Consider the following 24773-nt stretch of genomic DNA (forward strand, 5'->3'; position numbering starts at 1 on the left):
AGTTAAACAAGTGTAATTACGCCCCACGCTGCCTACCGCGACACTCGTTTCCAACATGTTTTAAGTGAAGACAACAAAAAAGAAACAATCAGGCATCAAAATGTTGTGCTCCTAAAATTTTGATTCTCCCGGCCCATAAAAATTTCCACCACGCCCCTGTCAGAGATGCCCATATAACGGTTGTCGGCGTAAAATTCAAGAGAATCTGCCAACACCCCTTTCTATCCCAATTGTGAATGGTTGCAAATAAAGTAATATACAGGCAGTCACACTAGATTTAGGAAATTTTGTTCTGCGGCTATCCATGAAAATGCATACAAGATGTTGCCGTATGTTGCCGTGGACACTGTTTTCCCGCTTGCCTCGCATTGATGTGGAAGCAAAATGGCGGCGTCAACTACAACAGTGCTTTCTGCTGTAGAAGCAGAAACGCTTATCGAATTGCTCAAAGTTATCCCTTTAAAGGATATAGGAAATGAGAGGTAATAAAAATCATTATTTTCTATCTTTAGAGGGTTTAGAGAATTGCCCAGAGAATATTCTGTATGGCGACAACGGCAAACAAAGTGCAGCTCATATTTTGTTTTTTTGCGTACAATTGCCACAAAGGTATCTTACTAAACAAAACCAATCAACTAGGTTCTAAAAATAATGTGCAATGCTACATAAATAGTATGCAATGTTTGAAAAATGCTACTGGCAATCTATAGTATTTTCGAGGCAAAGAGGTTTTATTATTGAGATGACAAATGTCATATGTTTGAAGTAGTTAATGACGCAAGTTAAATGTGGTGCTATTTTCCTGTGTTAAAATGGATTTAATTGCCGTCCAATTAAATTTTTGTTCCTAATTGCATGCAAATATTTTTGTAATCAATTATCACCACAGTGAATGTGCACATGCCTGAATGGAAATGAACTGCTTCTAAGCATTTGCCCTTTTAGAGGTCAGGCACTTTGGTCATACTTCACTTACCGTACTTGTTGAGCTTATCACTGAGCTGTACAAATTGAAAAGATGCATTCTGTTTTAAATCTTTAAAAATGTTTTAATGCTGGCAGTATTTGTCCAAGTTTAAAGTTAGAATACTAATGACGTTCTATAAAAAATTTCCAGTAGAGAATATGTTACAGTTTGTGGAATTTAAAGTTTTGGGGCACTCAACATGCTAAAACAATAACACTCAACAAGCAAAAACAATAGAATTTATTGTATGTTTTATTAGAGGCTTTTCTTCCATAAGTTTGGTAATAAACTTTCTTTAGCATAGAGAATGAAATCTGAATTATACTTTTGGAATGAAATCTGAATTTTGTTAATTAACATTGAACCTTAATTGAGCTACAGAAGAGTGTACAAGTCTGGATGATATAAGCTTCCATTGTATTTAATGCAGATTTTGCGCCACTTTAGTCATGGCTTCCCAAATTCCAAGATGGTCTTTTGAGATTATAAACATTAGAAAAAATGGATTTTTCATCTATTCTTTTCTACGTTTCCCAAAGTGTATAAAATCAACCAAGGAAAAGAAAAAAATTATAAAAATCAAACTATCCCAATGAAATGTGATTAGGCCATTTCAAGACTTTCTTGAGAATCTAGGTTGTGCCACCACATATTAATTAAAATAAATTGTAAAGCTCTTAGACAAGCAAGTTGTTTTTCCATTCAGACATTTTTAGAGTCTGTCTAAATTTCAACAAAACATCTTTCTTTGTGCAAACAGAAATGGTTGGTTTCTTTTTTGACAGACTCTTTGATTGCATGAGGTGTAAGAAGTTGCTACAATCAATACAGGAACCAAGCAAACAAAGCGATATTTTAAAACTGACGATACTATTGTTGTATTTTTCATCACAATTTTGTTCAAATACAATCGTATTTAACTTTAACAATTTTATCATCTTAATCTTTTCCCATGATTTTCATGTAATCAACTATAATCATAAAAAACATAAATAAAATGAAATTCAGCAATTTATTTTTCTTTTTAGATGGAGGTTGCAACATGAATACCTTGAGAAGCTGAACATGCAGGTGCTTTCAAAAACCAATAAATTATTTTCTTTAATGAATCTAGTAAGGGTTCTTTTTTTAGTTCATCTAATGGGTTGATCTTTATTTCAATTGTTTTATCTGCCTTAAACAAACCATGGTGGTTTTTTAGGAAACTTTCACTTAGGGGAGTCTTGTAGTGGATGAACTTGTTAGTAAAATGAACAACTTTAAAGAAATCGGAGGGAAGCCCAGTCTTTTTGAAAATCATCATTGTATCAGCACCTTATTAGTTGAAAAACTTTAAAAAAATTTTTTCCATTAAGTTTCACAAATTTAAAAGTGTTTCACAATGCATTGTATATATCAAAATAAAGAAAAAAGTGTAATTTTGGTATCTGAAAATTAGTACTTACAGGATCAAAGTAATATTTAGGGTATAGTATGACTAAAGGGCAACAATTTAAAATCCTACCTTGTTAAGCCACATTATTGCTCTAGAAAGATGTTCAAAATACCAAAATACCTTACGTATTTCATATCTATTTCCCATTTTCTTTTGTCTTAAGTTTTTATCTTTCCATCTTCAGTTTATGGCTGGGAAAGTCATTAACTGGGTAGCTGCTCAATAAGTTGTAACTTTAGCTCAGTGTTATCACTGAAAATACAGCCTCTCAGATTTGAACATTGAAATATAGCATCAAAGCTTATTTGGGTTAAAAGTTTTGAATATGTTAACTTTGCCAAATTTTTCCAAAGGCAATTTTAAGTGCATCTGCAAATACTGATGAGTTCATACCAGAAGGATTTGCTTCATACAATAAGGTGAATATTTATTCTAAATTTTTGTTCTTGCACAAGCAAGCCTTTTTATGAAGTGTATCATGTTTATTTAATTGTTATTTCCACAATTGCACTGGTCAGTCAGAAAATAGTACACAAGCTCTTTGTGCTAAATTCCGGAAGATTTTTTTGTTATTTTAAATTATCTTTCAAAGAATTCACATTGAAACTCTCTTAGTTAGCATTAGCTGTATCAGCAAAAAAACTTGTAGTTGCACTATTAAATAAATATTAAAATCAAGAAAATCTTTTTTTTTTTGCAAGGAATGCCAACTGGTAAAACTAAAGATTACAGAGTGCTTGAATCTTAAGAACAGAATTTGTTGCATTATTGATTTATCAGAACATTTCTATGGAAATTTTTCCACTTCAGGTTTTCGTTGTCATACATGACTTATTATCAACTGAACTATGGCAAAATAAAGTTTTTCCTCTGCTCCTTGAAATGGATATTCAGCAGAATTCATCACTTCCTATTTATATGGCTGTAAGTAATTTTCAGATGCTTTCCTTTTCCCTATCAAATTTTGTTTAGTTTATTAAGATTTTCTTCAGAAGATGTATAATGAAAATATTTCCAGTTTCAATATATTTGAGTAATATCCATTCTAGACCCCACACTGTTTCTTAAGGTTTCTTACCCTACTGTTTTACAGTCCACTTAAAGTCTCACTGGCTACAGTCACAAAAAATTGTTCAATTAAGCACTGTTTACAGAAAGCCTAATTTACTGTTACAGCTTTTTAAGGTTCATCTGATGCGAATATAACTAAAATCTACTTTGTTTTGCTATTATACTTCATGGAGATAAATTTTCGCTTATCCTTTTGTGTCATCTGACATTTTTGTTCTATGATAAGTGTCAGAAGAAGAAAGTAATTTCAGTATGCATTATTTTTCTGCTTATTTGTTCAATATTTTTAATGATTTATAATTCATATTGCTCCTTCATATTTCATTTTAGTTTTTTCATGAAGCTACTGCTTTGAGCTTACTGGAAACATTGTTGTACCACAAGGTAATTCCTGCAAAGTTTTTCCTAGAGTAAAAATAAATGTTGCATTATAGAAATTTTCCAGAGCTCTAGATGATTTTGAAAAGTTTCTGTGTACAAAACACAAAAATGATTCATCTTTAGCCCAGCAGGGCTTTTTCAGTTAATTGACTTTCAAAACCAGGATTATTGTTTTTTGATATTTTCTTCTTAAGGCAACAACTGCTTTCAAGTGTTGTATTGTTGTTGTGTTTTTATTTCTTTTTATGAAACTGACAGTTGAATTGTAAGTTTAATCAATGGAGGGGACCAGATGTTCTTGTGCCCTTCCCTGCTATCAATGGCACATGTAAATGTTTTGTCATTTTATTTTAAATTAAGTTTTATTAGGGTAACAAAGAAAATTGCTTTTGCTGTTGTTGATAAGATGCAAGTTCCAATTCTATATTCTTCATTTTTTTAAAAAACAATCTCAGACAAAAACAAAAGGATGCATCATTAAACACCAAAAGGATTTTTAATTGTAAAAAAGAATACGATTTTTATTCGGAACCCATGGCATCACCAAACTCCTTATTTTTCACAATTCGCCTTTTTCTTTCTGAATTTAAAGTAGGTGCAACGTCTGGCTATTAAATCTAATTAAAGCTAATTAAAACAAACTAATTTAAGTTTCCATCGTATAATATTGATCATGCATTTTCAATGTTTTATATTTTTCTTTGCAATGGTCACAAATACAACTGAACGAGTATTTTTAAAATGGGGAGGGGGGTGTTTGATTTCGTTGGGGATATAGTTTGATCTTTGGCTGCATCTTTACGACAGTATTACATCAAACTTTTGTATCTTGGCTGATTTTTATCAATTTGGTTTAACATTACCAATTGACTATAAAAGTTCTCTTTCCAAATCGTAAACACCACTTTTTTCCGTTTGTAAAATCGCAATACTGTTTATTCGCCTCCCCGTCGGATTCAGCATGATTTAATACTTTCAAGCCCCGCTCCTAACTCGATCGAAAAGCTTTTAAAGTCCATTTTTTTATCATTCAATACACTAAAGATTACCAACTGAAAACGTCTACAAAATAATTTTTTTTCATCATCAATAACTTCGTTTAAAGCTTTCTTGCTGGATTTCACAAAGAACCCGCAGTGATAATATTAGAAAAATGAAACGCACGTACCAAGATATTTTTCTATAAATGTTTTGGCTAAATCAACAGCAGCGACCTTCTTCCTCTTTTTGTATGAATCTCATTTCTGTTTTATTCTGACTGTTCTTCGTTGTTACTTTTCTGTATATTGCGCGTTCACATTTGTAAGTTGCATCTTTTTTCACATTGTCGTTCACATTGTCGATTAAGTTGTTGTTTTATTTGATAAAGAAAGAAGAGAGTGGAATCCTTTTTTCTTACTTTCTTCTTATGATGAAAATGTTCTATGTAGGAGCCATGTGAATGCGCTGGGGAAGCAGTTATTGACTTGGTAGACTATTGTTGCCGGAAAATAACTCAGATTATTGTGAGGTAACGAGATTATTTTGTCCTCTGCTATTTTGCCAACTCCTATTTGATAAAAAGTAAATCTGAAAGATCACGAATCCCTTTGTAAGCAAATTTAAAGGTTCCGTAAAGCCTTTCCCCGTGGACCTAAAATTCAGTAGTATATCTAAACGTTAAGGTACCTTCCAATCAGTCTTTATTTACTTTGAACATCATCTTTCAACGAGATTGCACGATGATTGCTAGGGTCCCTTAGTGGAATGAGATGAATTACTGCTTTCTGCCAAGTCAAAATTTATTCAAGTCGATACGCTGCTTTTAATGAAACATTGTACTAATTTAAGTTAGAAAAAATAGTTTAACTAATTTTGAAAATATATTTTCAATTGCCAAAAGAAGAGCACATCTTTACCTGATGCTGCATTTTCTTAAAAAAGATTTATTTTACATATCCCTTTGATTTATTAACTGCAATGTTATACTGTTTTTATGATGAAAGGGCTGAAATGAAGGAAGAAGCACCTACAGCTAGTGACCGAAAAATAAATTCAAATTCATCTGTAAAGGAGGTATGATTAATTTTTATAATCCTCAAAGATGTATGAAAAATGTTTTTATTCCTTTGCCTTATAACAAACATATAATCTGTTGTTCGTTTTAGAAACGATCGTTGGAGCCCTTGAATGCAACTTATCAGTAGGAATCTTGCAGTGCCCTCAGATGGTTCATAAAGTCTTTGAACCAATAATTTAAAATCTTAAGAAAAAAAAGTTTCCTTGATGCTACGAATTTTCAAGATACCACACAAAAGCAGAAACATGGCGATTTATTTTGAGATAAAGCACGAAAGTACTTTTCTACAATGGGCTATGTTTAGGCTTTTTGTTCACTAACCAAAGTTGCTAATAGCATAAGTGGTTTCTGATGCCTACTAAGTGTTTATTTCAGTATCGTCTGCTCTTGAACAAAGTTTCACACGAAACAGAGATGTCACATATTTTTTAATACGAACTAAGAGAAGATTCGATATACATCAGTAGGAGAAAAGGTGGAAAAAGAAAGCTAAATTTGTTGAATTCATTTATTCAAGAAATTATGAAGGCAATAGAAATTAAAGGAACCCTTTAGAAGCCATATATTTAAGGCAATATTTGGTCAGCAATATTAACTTAAGAAAAAAACTCGATCATAAAATGAGTTGCATGGCTGTTTTGACGAAACGTTCAAGGCTTTACGATTCTATAGAATTCAAGATGAATTATTTTCTTTAGATCCTGCAGCCTTTTAGAATCAAATAAATTGTCAGAACCGAAAAAAAAATTTTGCAAAGAGGTTCCAAATTTTTTTTCAATGCTAATTAATCCCCGTCCTCTTAGGAAACAGTGCAGCAGCCGATCAACCCTTAATGACTAGCAGTTGTTGCTAAATATCATAGCGAAAAAATAGAGCAAAGAAATAAAGATGATATTAGTAATACATGCCTCTGATACTGGCTAATTGTCTTAGATCCTAACCCTAGCTTTCTAGCTTTCTTTTTTACTAAAAAAAAGCTAAAAGCAGATATTGGCATGAATCCTCGATCGAATGTTTCTAGTTTCAATGATGCTGTGTCACCTTGAAACTTCGTAAGTGAGAAGAATTTTCACTCCATGGAAATATCGTACACCTTTGGCGAAAACCCTCCTACTATATTTGGAAATCTCTAAAGATCAGTCTTTAATGAAAATATTTTGCGTTCCCTGCAAGAATGAATTGCCCCAAGTCTGCCTTCTTACCATACTAAACCTATTCAATTATAAAATCTCTTCATTCTCAGTAGACAAATCTAGCTGTTTTTTTAATCCTTAGTTAAGTACGTTATCTAGCACTATCTAAAATCATTATATTCCTATTTTTTGCCATTTGTAATTAAACAGTTCAAGATTTTTGTTTTTTCCTTTGCATTTCAATTTTTCTTAATAATATTCACATTTTCTGCCACATTGAATTACACCGAAATTATTTGCCATCTGTTTTTGACTGAGTATTTTCTAGAATAAGATCATTTCAAGCTTAAAATATCTAGCTTTGCTATCATGTTTACTGCTCTTCAATATTGCGGGGTACTGTTTATAAAATATCTTCTTTTGCCAAGGCAAAAAAATCGATTCCTGCGTGACAAAGGTCCACAAGCTTCGATTTTCTGTCCTTTGTATCAAAGATCCTTACTTTCTGGAAACGTCTTTGGAGTTATATACTTTTTGCAAAAAGAGCTTTAAATTTCTCGATGTGTTCTTTATTTATATCTTTACCCATAGGAGCTCGAGACTCAATGCAGAAGCGTGGCAGTTGATCTCAGTTTTAAAGCTTTATCCGTTCTTAGGTATATTGCAGATCATTTGGAGAGGTGAGCTTATTTCATTCACTGCTTTTTTTGCTACAAATCCTATAGCTATTCACACTCGCAATGCAACTACCACAATGCTTGAGCCTGAAAGCCATGTAGAAAAAACTCAATTCTTGGACAATTCTTTCTCCTTTATTTTAAAACAAAACTTATGTTTGTTTGCATATTACGTGTTCACAATTACATATTTCCAACCATAGCTTTCCTATTCACCTTTCATATTTCCCCTTTCTGTATTATTAGACCATTCAGATTTTCCAACCTCTAAGCTATAAAGAGAGAATCATTTTTGGTATACCGCAAAACCATATCTCCTTGTCACATACAGAATATTCAGAAATGTATATGTATTTGAACGATGCTAATTTATACATTGATCTGAAAATAGAGCCGAAAGTGTCTTGCAAACTAAACGATACTTGTTGTATGCAATCAAAAGAGAAACAAGGAACACTCAAAAAATTCTTTGACTGCTTTATGGAGAAAATTACTTATCTGGATTAATTAAAATTGTATAGATAATTACAATTTACGATGCTGAAGAAATGGTAGCTTGGCTAGCAAATTTTGATCTTTAAATAACTAGCTTAACACAATTGTTGGTATTCATAAAATTTATATACTTACATAAACATCCTACTGTCAATTATTAAGATATTTTATCTGCTGAAAGTTCACTGAAATCACTAGATATTCTCGCTGTATCATAAATTTCAGTCATACAAACCAAATTATTGTCCGATTTGACATGTTTCATAGCAAAAAAGGGTTTTCCGTAGTCCTAAAAGTGCAATGCATCTAAACATCATTTAAGCTGAAAAAACAGTCCAAGAATTATTGTTCGTTTCCAAGAAGTTGTTTTGCTTTTTTCATTGTCCTAAAAAAAATCGAGCTAACTTTTCAGCGAACTTATAATGAGGCAAGAAACAGCGGAACTAAAGCTTTTTTGCCTGAAATTTCATCAAGTACAAAATCTCGAGTAGAATTTGTAGCCAGAGCAGACGTGAAAAAGAACTGCGCGTCTAATTGGTTCCTTGTTTCTGACCAATTAGCGACCACAATTCCCTCAAGTAGTTTTGTCCAGCCTGTCAGTAACTACAGGATGTTATCTGTTGAGTCTAGATAGAGAAACCTGAATTGTGAAGCTGTTTTGACCCTCCTTTGTTTTACTTGCAGCTTACCCTTAAGTGTAATGACACGGTTGCTTAATACACATGGTACGTATACGGACTTTGTCATACATGTTCTCTCTTGAGACTTTGTCATACTTTGTCTTTGATTTTGATAACATGTTCTCTCTGACGCCCCTAATTGCAACCCTTAGGGACTCCTAAAAGTAACTATTATCCGACTTTTAGAGTTATGTTTTTAATCATTCACCTTTGCACTTTGGCAATAAACATATAAAGGAAATTTTTCAAGTTGCTCTCTCTAATTCATCTAACTTTTTCATTGCAGAGAGGGGGGGGGGGGGGGGGGGCAGCTTTCCCATGTCTCCCAAATAAAAAGGGTATCCTATTGTCACATCTAAGTTTGGTACCTGAAAAATCGGAAATTGAAACTGTTGCTAAGAAAAAGGCGTCTTCAAGTTCTTTTAAAAGTCGACTGAATCTAAAAATAACCACGATTTTATTTTCGTCACTTACCTACTTTAGCTAAAGCTTTTGCCGAAATGCAATATTCTAGTTCGACAATAAAAAACCCCTGGACTTAAATTGAACAATTAAAAAACTATCTTCCAAAGTGATATAAACTGTTGCTAAACCCTAGTATACTGTTGCTGCTGCATTAAAAGTTTTTATAATTCAAATGCCACTCGATTGTACCGATAATTATAAAATATTAGAATATAGCAGCAACGTAAGGGGCTTGAAGGAACTACTGACTACCGGGCTACTGGGCTACTGGGAAACAGGACTATTGGGAAAAAAGTGTAAATATGTATATATGCATATCACTACTGAAGTAATATCCTGTATAAATATTCGAGAATGGTAATAAGGAGGGAAAACATCTTTGTAAATCTGTGAAGATTTTACGTGGGTGTCACAATAATTTTGCAAGCATCGTAGGACATCTGCACCTTTACATTGTTTTCTTTCTCTCCTTCTGCTACACATCTGGTGAAACGCTTGATTTTACTTTTAGATGTTCCGTGTCTGCTTGTTCAGGTGTTGGATATATCACCATGGAGGCGCACAACTAACAACGGTATGTGTGAAAAAAGACAGATGTACGAAATGTACATTTGATGCCGGCTATAAGTAGCTATACATGTCTTAATCTATATAGCCTTGTCCAAAATTCTTTTTACATCACTCAATGCTCGACAATATAAATATATTCATATTACCTGCTTCTCAAAAACAAAACAATTTTCCATCTCAATAGCCTTAAAATTTAGGCTATTGAAGTTTTCCAGGTGATCAAAGGCCCTTGGGTAATACACCTAAGACAGTTATTGTTCCTATAAAACTTAATTTGAATAAAAAATGAAAGAAAGTTGGGGTTTCTAACCCAGTTTTTTTCTAAGTGTAGTTAACTTTTGGGTTTTTATCAATTTGAAATAAACCAAGAGTTTCCAAATATCGGTGCAAAAGTTCCTAACTGCACTGATATTTTCGAAGGAGCGAACAACGAATATTCTGAATGCACAATTTTGTCGTCTGCTGGTAGGTCATTTAGTCAGTATTTTGTCATCAAGATAAATGACTGTTGTGAAAATGTGAAATTTAGGTTGTTCATCAGCTTGTTACTGTGGTTATTCATCCTCTTGAAACACAAGAGCTAAGCAGTTTTTACACCAAAAGACCTCAGCAATCTAGAAGTTTGCTTATTCTATTTTCAATTCATCAAAACCTTATGAAATACATATTGCTAGACTTGATTATCGAGTCCTAACACTGTTTTCTAGTAGCATCTTTAAATCACCATATGCCTTTAAAAGTGTAACCACGATTTTTGCAATGCCGTTGGTGTGTATAAACCCGGTTGTTGAGAAGGTAATATTGAACAAATTAATAGTTATTATTGCAATATCTATTTCAGGAAAATCGCAAGTGTATGTTGACAGAGAATGGAAAGACGTAGCTTCCGAAGATAGCTTTTTATTACCAAAATTAGAAGGACAGGTATGGGAAAACATCAAAGAGCACTCTTCACCTTCCTCTCGTGTCATGGCATCGAATGCAGTAGACGTATCATGTTGCACCCTCTCTCCATTTAGTTCTGTCTCTTGGTATCTTACCAGAAAGTAAACACGATTCTATGCAACCCTAATCAGGTTGCCAAACTTTTAAAATGCCTTTGGCCAAAATTTGCTACTATAAAAGCTAAATCCAGTCACAACCAAATCGAGACAATAGGGTAAAAGAAATCTGTAGTCCACTGAAACGAGGTTATTTGAGCTAGAACAGACGTGCTTACAAATCATATACTGTATTTCAGGCCAGTGAATAGATGAAGAGATATTTCTTTCTTTGGTCTTTTTTTCATTTTCGATCTAATCCAAAGAAAAAACGGTTATTTTCTGTTGACAACCTTTTTAGTTGCCAATTCTACTGAAAAATTAAAAAATCTTAAGATTGAATCCCCACTTAAATCCTGGATTTGCATAATAAAAAGAATCTAATTGTTGAATGTAGAAATTCCAAAGACAGTCAACCGAAACAGAGTTTTAGATCTAAACCAAACAAATGTTTGAAATGAAATTTGTTTGTAAAAGTCCAAGTATATGAATGTAGGATTAGAAGAAGCTGAAATGGGAACCCTGATGCTAATTTTGTTTTGATTGAAGTAATTCACAAATCAGTATCGCATATGGTGACATGTCATTATGAATAAGTGTACGATAAAGCAGGTAACGACAATATACCAATCATGTCATGAAAACGAATTATGGAATCTTTATTAACCTTTTATTCTTGTCTTCAGGTCTGGTTAACTCTCTATCATCTGCTTTTGAATCCAGATGCCACAAGAAAATACGAGTTTACGAATTACAGGAAAAATCAAGTGCTCAAGGTTTCATAAGCTAGCATTGTTCTGATAATTATGCTTTTAGATATGAATTTAATCACATGCTTGCATATTATTCTCGATCTGCTTCTTCTGCCTTCCAGCTGTCCTTTCAATTCGTGATCTTGTTTCGATTGCTTTGATATCTTAGAAAGAAATACTTTAATTTATTGTCCCCTAACAAAGACTTAATTCCAGATATGGTTTATTAGAAAGTTCTTCAATTATTAATCCACAGCATAAAGAACTGAACAGAGATCTTAATAAGAAGTTTTTGTAATTTAATACGAATTTTTGTCTGAAGAAGTTTTTTGTTCCTTAGAATAAGGCGTTTGATCCTTAGATCAACCCATCTCCCAGGCTATGCGTTTTAAGTATCAATTGAAAAAAATGTTTTAAAAACCAATCAATGAGACTTGATAACTGATTCTTCAAATAATTAATTAAAAATTTTCCTCCTGCTTTTCAGTTGAGAAAATATTTAAATGAATCGTTGCTGGATCAAATTCCTGTTTTGGTACACTTACAAAAGTACTTACAAGAATTGTCAATTATGGAATCCGTAGCTGCCAAAAGAGAGCTAATTTTGGAACAGGTAATTACACATCAATTTACCCAAACATCTGTATAAATAATATTTTTGCAGTGGGTACCAATCTTATGTAAAAAAATACTTTAAAAAACTGATTACGTTATAGCGCAATACTTGAAGTGGGGCACTTAAACATGAAAGATGAGGCCTATTAAATATATGCGAACGGCTAAGCAATACAGCGAATTAGTGCAAATATACCTCACACTAAAGCAGTCTTTATGCTTTTAAATCTGATATTACCAGTGAATATCTATGAAGTTGCTACTATTATATTTGGCACGTCAAGCAATATTGGTGGGATATCTTTTTACATTGACTTATCAACTTTTACAAACAGCACAATACATTAATATATTCAAACAATCTTTTGGTGGTACAAAACTTGAAAATGGCTCTGGAAAAAGCAAACATTTAGTAAACTAAAGCTTTTCGTCTGACACTCTTCAGAGTTTAAAACGTCAGAACATAGACCGAAAACTCGACGTTTATATATACCATTAATATATTCCAAAATAATTTTCTGCTAAGAATTTCGACTTATGACGTAATCATTAGTCCAAGGATTCCTGGTCAGAGCTTTGATAAAGTCACAAATCTTTTATTGTTTGTTTGATCAAGAAATCTGTTCTAATACCTTGGTGCCAAGTAACAGCAAAGCAGCTCTTTTATTTTGCATCAAACATTTCTCTTTCACTTTGAGTAGAAAGTTTGTTCATGTGATCATAAATAGGAACATTTACAAGTGTTTCAAATTCCTTTAGGTTTTTGCTGTAAATATTTCCTGCTCATCTTTTGTGTCGTAATAAAATATTATTGTGTATTGCAAAAGCCATGGTTTAAAGTTACCATTTTAGTTATGTTGATTTGAATAAGAATTTAAGCATAAGGGTCTTCTTTGCGGATGTTTGCATCTTAATCTACTTTAACGGTAAACTAATCTTTTTCAAGCAGAAAACAGAGAGTCATTGTGACGCCTTATAGAAACTTGACATTTGGCTACCTGGAATGCTGAACTGGGTCAATCTTTGTATCCAGTTTCTTAACCTGCTCTAGGTGACTGATGTGAAGGAAGCATTTGTCTGAATATGTATTGCTCTTGTGGAATAAACGATGCTAAAATTTTCCAAAAAGCAGCCATGGCTCAGTCGTTTGAAGGCATGCAAATGAAAACCATATCAAATATATGTCTACACACATAATCTTTATTTGATAGGGAAGTGTCTTTTTAATTCAAAGCTTTTTTTGTAATAAAGCCTATTTGGAATTTCATGATGTCAAATGGCAGAAAATACTTTATAGAAAGAAAAAGATTGAGAGAATTGAATTAAAAGCTGTCAATTAAAATCAAACAATTTCACACCATTTTTCATTCCGTTTAACAAAACACATTTCACACATAAAGCACCCCGCTTAAATCTGCACATCTCGACCCATCCCGAACAGCTCATGTAACAACCCTTATGATAGCACATGTAAATAGAAAAACACTCTTTCGTCATGCCATTGCTCCTTTTTGGACTGTTATCCCTTGATTCTTACCATTTTCTTGTCCCTAGCATATTTGCTATTTTCTGTTATCAAGAATCAATTTGCATTTTCCATCTTCCCACACTCTTGCAATACTGCTGCCAAACTTAATGCGACCGTGTACCACAGGTGACCGTCACAATCTTCTCATTTTATGTTCTTCGGGTGCAACACATGAGCTAGAAACGGGCGAAATCTCTCACAATGATTTTTATCTCAAAAAGAATTTTAGTTTCTTTGTTATTTTTCATCATCCGCCCTTTTTACTTGATCATGGACCTCATCTTTAACTTTCCGTGAAGATGAAGTGTCATTTTAATAATGTAATTTAATGATGCAAGATCAGTATATTTTTCAGTCGAAACTGGTGCCATGACCATCTGGTATTGAGCATGCCAATTTCATACGCACACTAGCTCATTTAAATATTCTTTGCTTGATAATGTTAATTAATGTTTATTGGCAAGTATGATCGTGCTGGTTTACTCGTGTATTGATTTCAAGATAGGACGCGTTTTTGCCTTTTTTTCTTTTTTTTTTTAAAAACTGCTCTTAGAAAACGACAAAACGTGTCTGTAAGCAAAATATCTTTGGACGCTATACGATCTAAACTTTGGACTGATGTCCTCTTAAGCTTTATTTTTTGACACCTCTGTCTATTTATTCAAAGGTTATCCAGTATTCATGAAAACTAACCTCAACGTAAAATTTGTTGGCACTGAGTAACTTTTTTACGTAATATATCAAGTGAAAGGGATAAAAGTGGCTTTTTGGAGCTCAAGTTTGGGCTTTCAAGACCATGATATCTTGTTAAGGCTGTCTCCGCTTCTCTTCGGTTAAATTGTACGCCTGTGCCAGCAAAAAGAAAATCTGAATTTCCTTCACTATAAGTCTCCATGCTTTTCTGCATGGGCCTAGACAAAACGTTCCCTATGTTCACAATCATATCAAAGAAATTATAAAATTGGAGATGAATGAAATTTTTTATCTAAAAAAAATAGTTAGCACAAAGTTTGGAATGAAAGATAATTGGTAAGTCGTTTGTTAGCTTGCATAACAGCTCTTTTCAAAGGCTGGTTCAAAGAAAGAGAGTAGAGGTGTTTTTCGTCGAAAAGGGGATGGTCGTGTGTTAAAATGTTTGCTTGTTTGAACTTGAAACATCCCTTTATCATCGAGGGTATCAGCTTCAAGTCGTTACTATTGCGAAGTATGCACCCTGTAAATTTGATCTAGTTACTTTTTTCAGTTTTTAGCAAAAACTATTCGATTTAAGTTGTAAATATCGAGGATAGGACATTTTTCAATTTATTCTTAGGTTAAAAACCCTTTAAAAACCTTTGCCTATACCCATTGACGTAATAGAGGCAGTCGGGGACCAGCTAGGAATTTTTCAGTTCGGGACCCTCCAAGTTGTAAGCATTAGTAAACAGTGTTAACGAAACATAAGATGGCAATCAACAGGTTTTCGCTTCAATTAGACTGGTATATCATACAGGATACCTTTGAACTCGTTTATCACATTCAGAATGTCAGCTTTAATATAAAAAAGATACATTTTTCTGGGCGGCCATAGTTTTCGAAGTTGTAAGGAAAAGATAAACTTTGGTCCGTTACACCACTGCCTATACCTTGATCAATTAAATTGCTTAATAATGCACCCTAAACTTTTTATTTCCACTCTAAATTTTTTATTATTTTCAAATTTTACTGAAAATCGCGCAAGACATCAAAACCTCGCGCCGAACAAGGTGTAGAAACGCCATTACGATTCATTGAACAATTTTCAACATTGACGCGTCTTAACGGGGCATAAAAAGGAAATTAATCAGTAACCATTTTCAACAGCTTTTGACAGTAGACATCAGATCATATATACAGTGCTCCCCCTTCCCGATCGCCATGCAGACTTCTGTTTCTTTCCTCTCTTCGATTCTTTTATCGGTTTAGTTGTTCTAGGGTTACTTAGGAAGACAAAGTTTCGCTAAACAGAGAATCAAATTGACCAAAAGCCAGTGCATTCTTACTCAGGTCATGTCTTGGAAAGGAAGCAGTATAATGTAAAACCAGGACATTGCATTCGATCCGAAAATGAACAGCAGAAAATTGAAAGTGTTTGTAAGGAAATGTTACCGGGGCAAGTTTTGTTTAACAAAATAATTGACACGCAGTGTTTGGTTCAGTATCTTTCTGTTGATGGTTGGTTTTATTTTGCTTTTTCAAAATATTGATTTTTCACATCCGAAAGAAATGCAAAAACGGGACGGAAATAAATTCGTAAGTAACAATTAGGAGACCACGCTTATTTTTGAACCTTGTAAATTCATCATTGATTTATTGATTCGCAGTTTATGCTGGCCATTGATCTTCATTTAGGATTTGAATTTAAACAGTCTTTCATGATTATTTTGTAAGCTTTGTGTTACAGGTAATTGAATAGTCACTACGACCTTTGAAAAAGCACGTGAGGGCTTTGAGTGCATTTATCATGGGGCCATCTGCCCAGCTTTTTAATCATAAAGGAATAAAACACTAAATAAAGAAAATTAGATACGATATATGTAGATTGCTAATATTTGTCTTAAAAGTGGACCATGGTTGACTTAAAAATAAATGTGTACTTAAGTAGGTCACTCTACCATTTCAAGGTTATTTTTAGGCAGAGAGATTGCAATTCAACTTGATTCTTCTATTAAGACATTGCTTTAACTTAAATATTTGAGTAATTATGCCAACTGCTTTATTTGAAATATCAATACAAAGCGAATACATGTATCAATGTTCCTCTGTTAAGCTAAGTTTGTGCATCAAGTTTTGATATCAAATGTATATTAGTGTCAATATTTGTCGTATTAATGTGTTTACGATGTTTTGCTAAAAATGCTTCAGGATTTGTGAGTCCGTTGCGTGAGGAGGGCTGGATCCATGTGTTTTTGGGGGATTCGATTGTAAAAACGCTCGTTACGAAAGTTCTAAGCATATCCATCAAGCGTTATCCTACCTAGTAAGTGACGCAGACGTTGCTTTTGAGTGTTGCAAATGATGCAACAGGACCTCATACGCTTGAACTAATTCTTTCGAGCCAAAAATTGACCAAGTCTATAAATGACTTGTCAGGGGATCAGGATATTCTACATTTATTGTGTCTAGTATTTGTCCCACTGCGTGAATAATTGACATGCCTTTCTGATATGTAATGGTATTCATAAAACTTTTGTTTATGCTTTCGGTTTGGGTATGAAGCCCTTACATAAAATGCCTATTAGGCTCTTTGCAGTGCTGCATGTAGATTAGATGTAAATTGGGCGTTAAAATTTTGATTTTTTTCAGTTTCTCTATTTGCCTTCTTTTTGATAGTCAGTCGAGCTGGTAACATTTTAGATACACTATGCTATATTGCAGCCTGTTTCTGTGTCTTCATAAATCATAAACAATGAGCAGAAGTCACTACCGAAAAAAAGCAATATTTCAAACTACTTTTGCTTCAGTATCCTTGCAATACCTTTATAAACTCTCGAACCTATTTAGTTTTGCAAAAAAAAGAAATTTTTCCCTGAGTCCGATTTTCTATTCCCTTGATGACATCATTGTTTTATTTGCTCTGCCAGGTTCCAGAGATTCGTGAAAATATCGAGAAAGAATGTGATGGGAGGTGGGAAGAAATTGCCGAATTCCAATTGAAAGAATATTTCAGCCCATCATCAAAAGAGATCCAAGATCAGGCGAAACAGTAAGTCAGTCAGTATTGTTTGAAATAAATATCAGTTGAGTATAAGTGCTGCTGCTACTATCTCAGTAAGAGATGAAACGTATCCATGATATTGTGTCGGCCTTTACTCAAGTTCTGCTTCAATTCAAGGCTGTTGTAGGCTTCAGGAGAAATTCTCTGTTATCAACTTTGTGAAAATATTCAAGCTTTCCAGAACTGTATTTTTCCCCCGATGAAGCTAATTTTAAAGCGGCACAATTTTCTAAACAAACACAGTAGCATTGTTGCCGGGGTTTACAAGTTTAGCATTGAATTTTAATGCTTCTTTATAAATCAGAAACTTCTCCGGTGGAGGACGACCGTTGAGGAAAACTGTCAGTGGTCCTTATGCAGAGAAATAGTGATGAATTTCAGGTTCTTATAAGCCAGGAGAATTTAAGCTGAGGGAAGTATTAAGCTTAAAGGTACTACTTCCCATTAAGTCAAGGTCAAGTTACCATTGATATATGCTTTCTTGTGATGCGAGTAATGTCCTGCCGCAAACAGTCAGAACTATATCAACAGTCACTTATTTGAATCATATTTGAAATCAGTGATAGGTGTTTCTCCGCTTATGTTGATTCACATAATGCTCACAGGCCTAGGCTATGCCAGCATCAAATTTGCCACAGAGATACTGTAGCGTTATGCTCGTTTAATTATTGCCAAAGGAACCAAAGCAAGAGAGGGGAAGAGGAATGGCTCACTCATTAGGAATACTTCGCCTGTTCCTCTCCCCGACAAAACCATTGCCATATATTCTTTATTCTTCACAATAGCTCCAAATTTATGGCATTCTTTTGGCTTTCTCTTTGTATGTACGTAACAATAACATAGGGGATGCATAAATTCGTCACCAGCCGTCAAGTTAATAGGTATGATGGTGACGATCTCGTGTTCTAAGGTAAAGTTCGTTAAAAGGTTTTGTCAATAGAAATTGAATGTTGTCAATTAAAAGGAAGGAAGCCCCCCCGTGCACTCCTCCAAGGTCCTTTCTTTTGAACGAGGTGGAATATCAATCAACTGACACGTTTGAAATAGCCACCTTTGAGATCAATTCCTGTTGAATACGTGTAGCTAAACATATAGCTACACAGATCTGCGTACACAGTTGATCTCAATTTTTTGATAGTATGATCTCAGATCTTTAGAGTGGATATTCAACAGCAGTGGCCCAAATGATGAACCTTGCGGGCATCCTCTCGTAGACAGCTTACTTGCGCTGTCTGTGTGATTTCGCTTTACGCTGTTTCTTGTATTTTCCAAATTTGATTATGTTTAGTCAATTGTTTCCATAGAGAGACTGCATTTTTCTATTCTCTTTGATAAAGCTGGTGCATACAATGATTCAAAATATTTTCCATCATTTATGAATTCCTTCGTTTCATACCTCAACCAAACCCACTGACGAAGTATTTTAACCCCTTGTACATGCTATCAACAATCACGTGATTCTTACTGAATTTCCTCCTCTTTACCAAAATAAGTTCCTGAAATGTCTTATCAACAACAGTCAGCGCTGTTATTTTTCTGCATTTTCTTCTACGTTCATTTTGAAAGTAGCCAATCGTCTTATACTCCAGTTTGAAAGCCAGAATCCAGAATCCTATAGTCTTGTCCTATGCGTTTGTTTTAGAATCTTGTGAACAAAAGAGTAGGGAGGCAATGTTATCCTAATTGTGTTTATTTGGAATATTTAAAACCTATAAAACGATAGAATACCTCTGTAAAAAATCAGTTAGACACTTTATAAATAGGTTGAGATGTGGCCATTGAAAGATTTCAAATTTCCTTACTGAAAGCCAAATACCGGTGAATTGATTAGGAAAATTCTTTTGGCCCTAAATTTACTAGTTTGGGTTAATTCCGATCAAAATCAGACGAAGAACGTTTCAAAATATTTGTTCAGATTACTTGGTCAAAATTCGAAAATGTTCTTTGTATTGCAGTATTTTTAGGCCCGACATCTCGTTGTTTGTTTCTTTCCTTATTCGGATAAATATCTTTCCTGCAACTTCATACTTTTTGCATGCTTAAAAATAATGATGTAATGCACAGCACTGGCGTAACCTTCCACAAGCGTTATTTCAAATAATGTTGAGCAGATATATTTCCTTTACGAATCTCAATAAACGACAAAACGATAGAGGTGACAAGACCTTCTCAAGCATCTTGCCCAAACTCTACTTGCTGTTAATGACCCATTGCTTTTCTCCCAAGGGCTGAATGTATACAAACCTAAAAACAATAGAAATACATTGGATAAAGTGATATGTGATATCCTAAAACAAAAAGATTCTTTAGATATTCCTACGATGCAGCAAATAGCGCAATCATCGCTTTAAACTGAGCTACGAGAAAACGTAACAAAATTAAAGAGAGAGAAAAATCCTAAATTTTGCGTTATTAAAATTTCTAATGGCATCATTTCTCTAAAAACTATAAGGCAAACTTTCCGTTTTTCCAAACTTTTCAAATAGGGCTTAAGATATCCTAATCTATAATGCTACCTTTTTGGGTCATTAATTTTCCCTTTTATCTTGAACCTAATATCACTCCCCGTTAGAATTAGCAAGTAAGTTAAATGATCTGCTGCAGAAGTTTCCTACATTCAGTGTTATTCCCGTGTTGTTGTAGAGACCGAATCTTTTAGCTGAGTTTTTCATAGGGGAATCTTATACCAAACGTTTCACAAAAACATATCCACATATAAGTCCATCGTTTTATGTAATAAGCTCTTTTAATCAATCGATCATTAAGATATAGCTCAATTCAAAATGCTTTAATATCGGTAGTTTAACTGAAGTCACAGTTAGCCATGCACATGAGCTTAGATACCCTTGAAGCAGAGGTAAAATTGTGTTCGTTTATAATTAATGTCATCATGGCTTATTTAAAAGAAACTTGCTTAAATACAGTGCACAATTACTAAATACAATGACCGCTAAGTTTTCGTAATCGTCTTTGAAACAAATATGGAAAATATTGGCGTGTTTATTGATTTTCTAGTCAGCGGATCTGGTGATCTATATCCTTCAATCAAGCTTAAATTACTGAGCAGGATATGAGATTTTAGAAAGGAAATAGTTTTTTGGGCTTTTTAGTGAAATATTTTCATTTAGCGCTTTCTTGGAATGAATGAAAAAACTTGTTTTAGGAGAAAGTTGGGGAGGGGGCACCCAGAAAACTGACCGCACCTTTGAATCCGCTGTGATGTGTACATTCAATATAAAGCATATTGAATGTACAACATTTAAATGTTTCATTTAACCTAAGCATCAAAAAAATTTATTCAATGTAAAAGCCAACCTTATCACATATTTTTTGGATAATTTGTGACTCGGGTGTTCTTGATGTTGTTTTTATTTCAACGATGATTTTGCAAATTTTGCATACAATAATTGTTCTTAAGTCCACTAAATAACAGTTTTGCATCTTATTATTAGAAGCACGGTTGATTTGCTGCTGGAATCTACTCTATTTTGTTAGTATGAGAGATAATTTAAGAAAACAATTTTCTGATAATTTTTTGCTTCAACTTTATATCTGAGGCTAGACATGATCTTACGTTGTTCTTGTTTATTGGTCAATCGAGCTTTGGTGTTCTTATGAAGTGTGCCGTTATAAAGTAGAGTGTACATTAGTGTAAATATGATTCTTCAAAAGGTATTACACTGACAGAAAAACCTATAGGGCTAAGTTTTTTTTCTTTTGAAAGTGAAGGCATTTTCGATTGGTCTGCCTTTTCAGCCTTCAACGCAAGAGCCACTAAGTTTGCAATTCTTGGAACATATTTCTGGAACTGTCAATGTCATCGTAAGGACTACTGCGGCTTGAGAAGAAGGTAGAGGATATTCTAGGAAGGTTCTGTGAGGGACCTTTGAAATAAAACCCTTTATGCTGCAAATGGCTTGCATTGGGAGTTTTTTACAAAGAAGTGGTCGCTAGTCAGAGTTCAGAAAACCCCCCAACCTTCCTCCAAATTTTGCCTAGAAATGGGATTTAAGTTGAATCGTCTATAGTTTGGTCTTTTCACTTTTTCAGTGAAAAATGTATAAGCACACGGTAAATTCCTTCCACTTTATACACCTTACGTCAAGTTATGCATGGACAAAAGTATATGAAGATAATGGCCTTCCTCAAAACCACTGTATTGTTGGGTACCCTTCGTTAGGCCTACAGCTGTTGAACCGTATTTTTTTCTAGACTCTGTCGCTAGTGTAATATTTTATATTCTACACTCTGTCGCAGAGGTGTACATAGAACCTGCTGGTTAACTAGGCTTCGGCGATAATAGCATTTAATCATAGAAAGAGGTCTCGGTTCAGTGTTCTTCATACGCTTAAATTCTACACCTAGCGTCAACTTCTGATATAGAAGAAGAAGATGCTTGTTTCAAAGTACATCGTAGCTGCTCAATGAATCATTTACTTATCTGCTTTTAATCTGACCATGCCCATGGTCATATCCAAAAAGAAGAGCTGCTTTTGGAAGAGGCAACATTTCAACAATGTAAAAGATGATAACTTTTCAAGTTTGGAACAGGTTGGCGGGGACAAGTTGTTTTTGCTTTTTTGCTGAATTTGCATCATTGGTGTTCCTGCGTGAAAAAAATTGTTTGCTCAAAGGACGCCATAGCTGAATTTCTTGAAGGTTTTATACCCGAAGCAGATAGCTAAAGTAGCCCTTGACTGAAACCCAAACCAGGTTAAAATTTTATTTAGTCTGATACCCAGTACCTCAGACTGATATTCAGACCAAGAGTAAATGTCAATACCAGAACATCATCAACGATATATATAGCCACTTCTAGATATTTTCTATTGGTAAGATTGCAAGGGGGGTGTTGAACGGGTGTACTTTTGGGCTTACTGATTTCTTGAGAATTATCCGTGTACTTGTTGGGGGGACGAGCGAGCGAAAGTCTTCAAATGAGTGAGGCAACCCTCCGTCCTGGATTCAGAGAGCATGCGTAATAATAACTTCGTTCTGTGCGCATGCTCTTTGATTCCATGACGGAGGGTTGCCTCACTTTTTAAAAAACTTTCTCTTGCTCGTCTCCCCAACAAGTACGTGTTTTGTTGTTTGCGTAGGTCAGTGTCACATACCTCATCGGTCGATGTCATTTAATATCGAATCTTTTTATGATGCCGACCCATAGGCTGGAGAGTGCAGAAACAAACAGACTATGGAACTGATGCCAGCTTATCTTTCTTGTTGGTTAATGTTAAACCAAAGTCGCCCAAAATTGCTTGTGTCGCGAGGAAATCGAATAATTACATCCATGCCTTGTATCCACCACTACCGCTTTGATATCGCACTCGCACTCAATTACGTCGAAATTTGCTTAAATTGTAGCAGCTTACATTATCCTGTAAACCCACAAATAAACTTATTTTGCCTATCCTTGCTAACCAATTTTCAATTAATTAAGTTTACTGTCTTAATCCTATCAGTTCAAGTCAAAACAAGTTACCTTTTCATACAATGAATTGAGATTTTTTCGTTGCTGTTATTTTTTCTTGTTAACGTACAAATGAATGGCATGTGTTGACTATCATACACTCCCCCTTTTCAATCGTAGGTAATGCCGTAAAAGACTCTTATATCCCAGCTCTCGAGTTTCAATGGGATTATAGTGGGTTGAATGGAAACTAGTTGTTTACTATCATCACCGTTTACCAAAGATCGAAATTTGCAAAAAAGTCATACTATTAGCCTTTCCCCCTTTGCACTTCTACCAGTGGCGTACCCAAGGGGGGGGATTGGGGGGTCCGGACCCCCCACTTTTCTAAAGTATGGTTCACGAGAATTGTCCAAAAACGATGTAAAACTCATGGGGGGGGGGGGTAGTATACTGTATGCTTGTGTCAATGAAAATTGTAAAATACTTTGCTATTTACCGTAGCTAAAATGAATCAAACAATGTGGGGAATTTTGCAAAAAGGGCGTTTGTGTTTAAAGGGCGTGGTCCAAAAAAATTCCTCCAGACCTCCCCCCCCCCCACAACTACAGCACTGGGTACGCCACTGACTTCTACCCTATCAATTACTGCTGAAACAGCATTGAAATCCATGATTTGAATTAACGATATTCGGATGCAGCAAGAGGAACGAGTCACCATAAAAGGCTGTAGCCTTGTGTCATTCAATCTGTTCTGCCTTTATGAGCCAACATGAATAACAATGCCGATCTTTGTTTGGCTTCAGTACAGTGCGGTAGCTTTCGAACTCTAAGTGAAAATCACAGAAACCTGGAATATTTTATTGCTTTTGATTCTAGTTAAATCAAAGGAAAATTTGATTTATGAAATTAAAAAACCACACAAATGAGTATCCTATGAAATATTTAATTCAATTCAATCATTTTCATGAAAAGCATATGAAGGTTGATGTGAGCTTGGTTCAAGTGCTTCCACTTGGCAGGAGATTTCATAAGTTTATGAACAGAGCGAAAATAACAATGATCCATTAGCAAATTTCAAATTATTTATTGGGCATATCTCACCCGATTTATTAATTATTATTAACATAATTTTGAACATTTTGATATAGTAATTTTGAATAAGTATTTTATAGAGTTTGGTTATGTTATGTTGTCAAAATTTAAAAATTCTAAAGATATTTTGTGTGATATCACACTAAAGAACTCAGTTGCAAGCTTGATTTTCCGATTACTCTCATATTTCCGACTGCTTCAAAGAATTTCATAGATTGAATATTGCGTGGGTATTAACATGCCTGGCAGCTATGATTTCGTAATCATCACAACGTCACAACCGAACGTTTTACGGATACCAATAATTCAATGGATAATGATAACAAAGCAATATCAAAGAAGATTAGAAAGAAGATCAAAAGTGCACGTACTGCTTTTAGAATTAGTGTCAATGGTCATATATGGCTCTATACCTTTTATTATCACGAAATATCTCTAAATATGCAAGATCAGTTAAATTTGTTACATTATGGCTGAGATATGAACACGTGAGAACCATTTGATTTGCCATCAAACCTCTGTCTCTCTGTTCTTAACATAACCGAAAAAATTAGTCCGTTAGTAAATGTAAATCCTTTATTGGTCATACCACATCCGATTTTTGACATGTTTAACTTATTCGCATCTTTAAAAATATTTCATGTACTTCTTCTAGGTTTCGCAAT

General features: G+C 34.2%; 1 protein-coding gene across 2 annotated transcripts in view; it reads left to right on the forward strand.

The window, feature by feature from the left end:
• The first annotated feature begins 356 nt into the window (after positions 1–356).
• The window catches only part of LOC135686781 (zinc finger MYND domain-containing protein 10), a 58680-nt gene continuing 34263 nt past the window's right edge, over positions 357–24773 (forward strand). For both annotated transcript variants that reach the window (XR_016143826.1, XM_065203113.2), the window contains exons 1-14: positions 357–482; positions 1996–2038; positions 2756–2821; positions 3213–3326; positions 3804–3857; positions 5285–5364; positions 5840–5909; positions 7638–7726; positions 8903–8943; positions 9875–9937; positions 10775–10857; positions 11660–11749; positions 12213–12338; positions 17471–17592. Coding sequence is in view for 1 of the 2 variants with exons in the window: in XM_065203113.2 (XP_065059185.2) it covers positions 385–482; positions 1996–2038; positions 2756–2821; positions 3213–3326; positions 3804–3857; positions 5285–5364; positions 5840–5909; positions 7638–7726; positions 8903–8943; positions 9875–9937; positions 10775–10857; positions 11660–11749; positions 12213–12338; positions 17471–17592 (1139 nt within the window). In the remaining variant the exon portion in view is untranslated. The remainder of the gene's footprint in view (positions 483–1995; positions 2039–2755; positions 2822–3212; positions 3327–3803; positions 3858–5284; positions 5365–5839; positions 5910–7637; positions 7727–8902; positions 8944–9874; positions 9938–10774; positions 10858–11659; positions 11750–12212; positions 12339–17470; positions 17593–24773) is intronic.

This window comes from Rhopilema esculentum, chromosome 6 (assembly GCF_057945365.1).
Source record: "Rhopilema esculentum isolate cy_ngs chromosome 6, ASM5794536v1, whole genome shotgun sequence".
NCBI lineage: Eukaryota > Metazoa > Cnidaria > Scyphozoa > Rhizostomeae > Rhizostomatidae > Rhopilema > Rhopilema esculentum.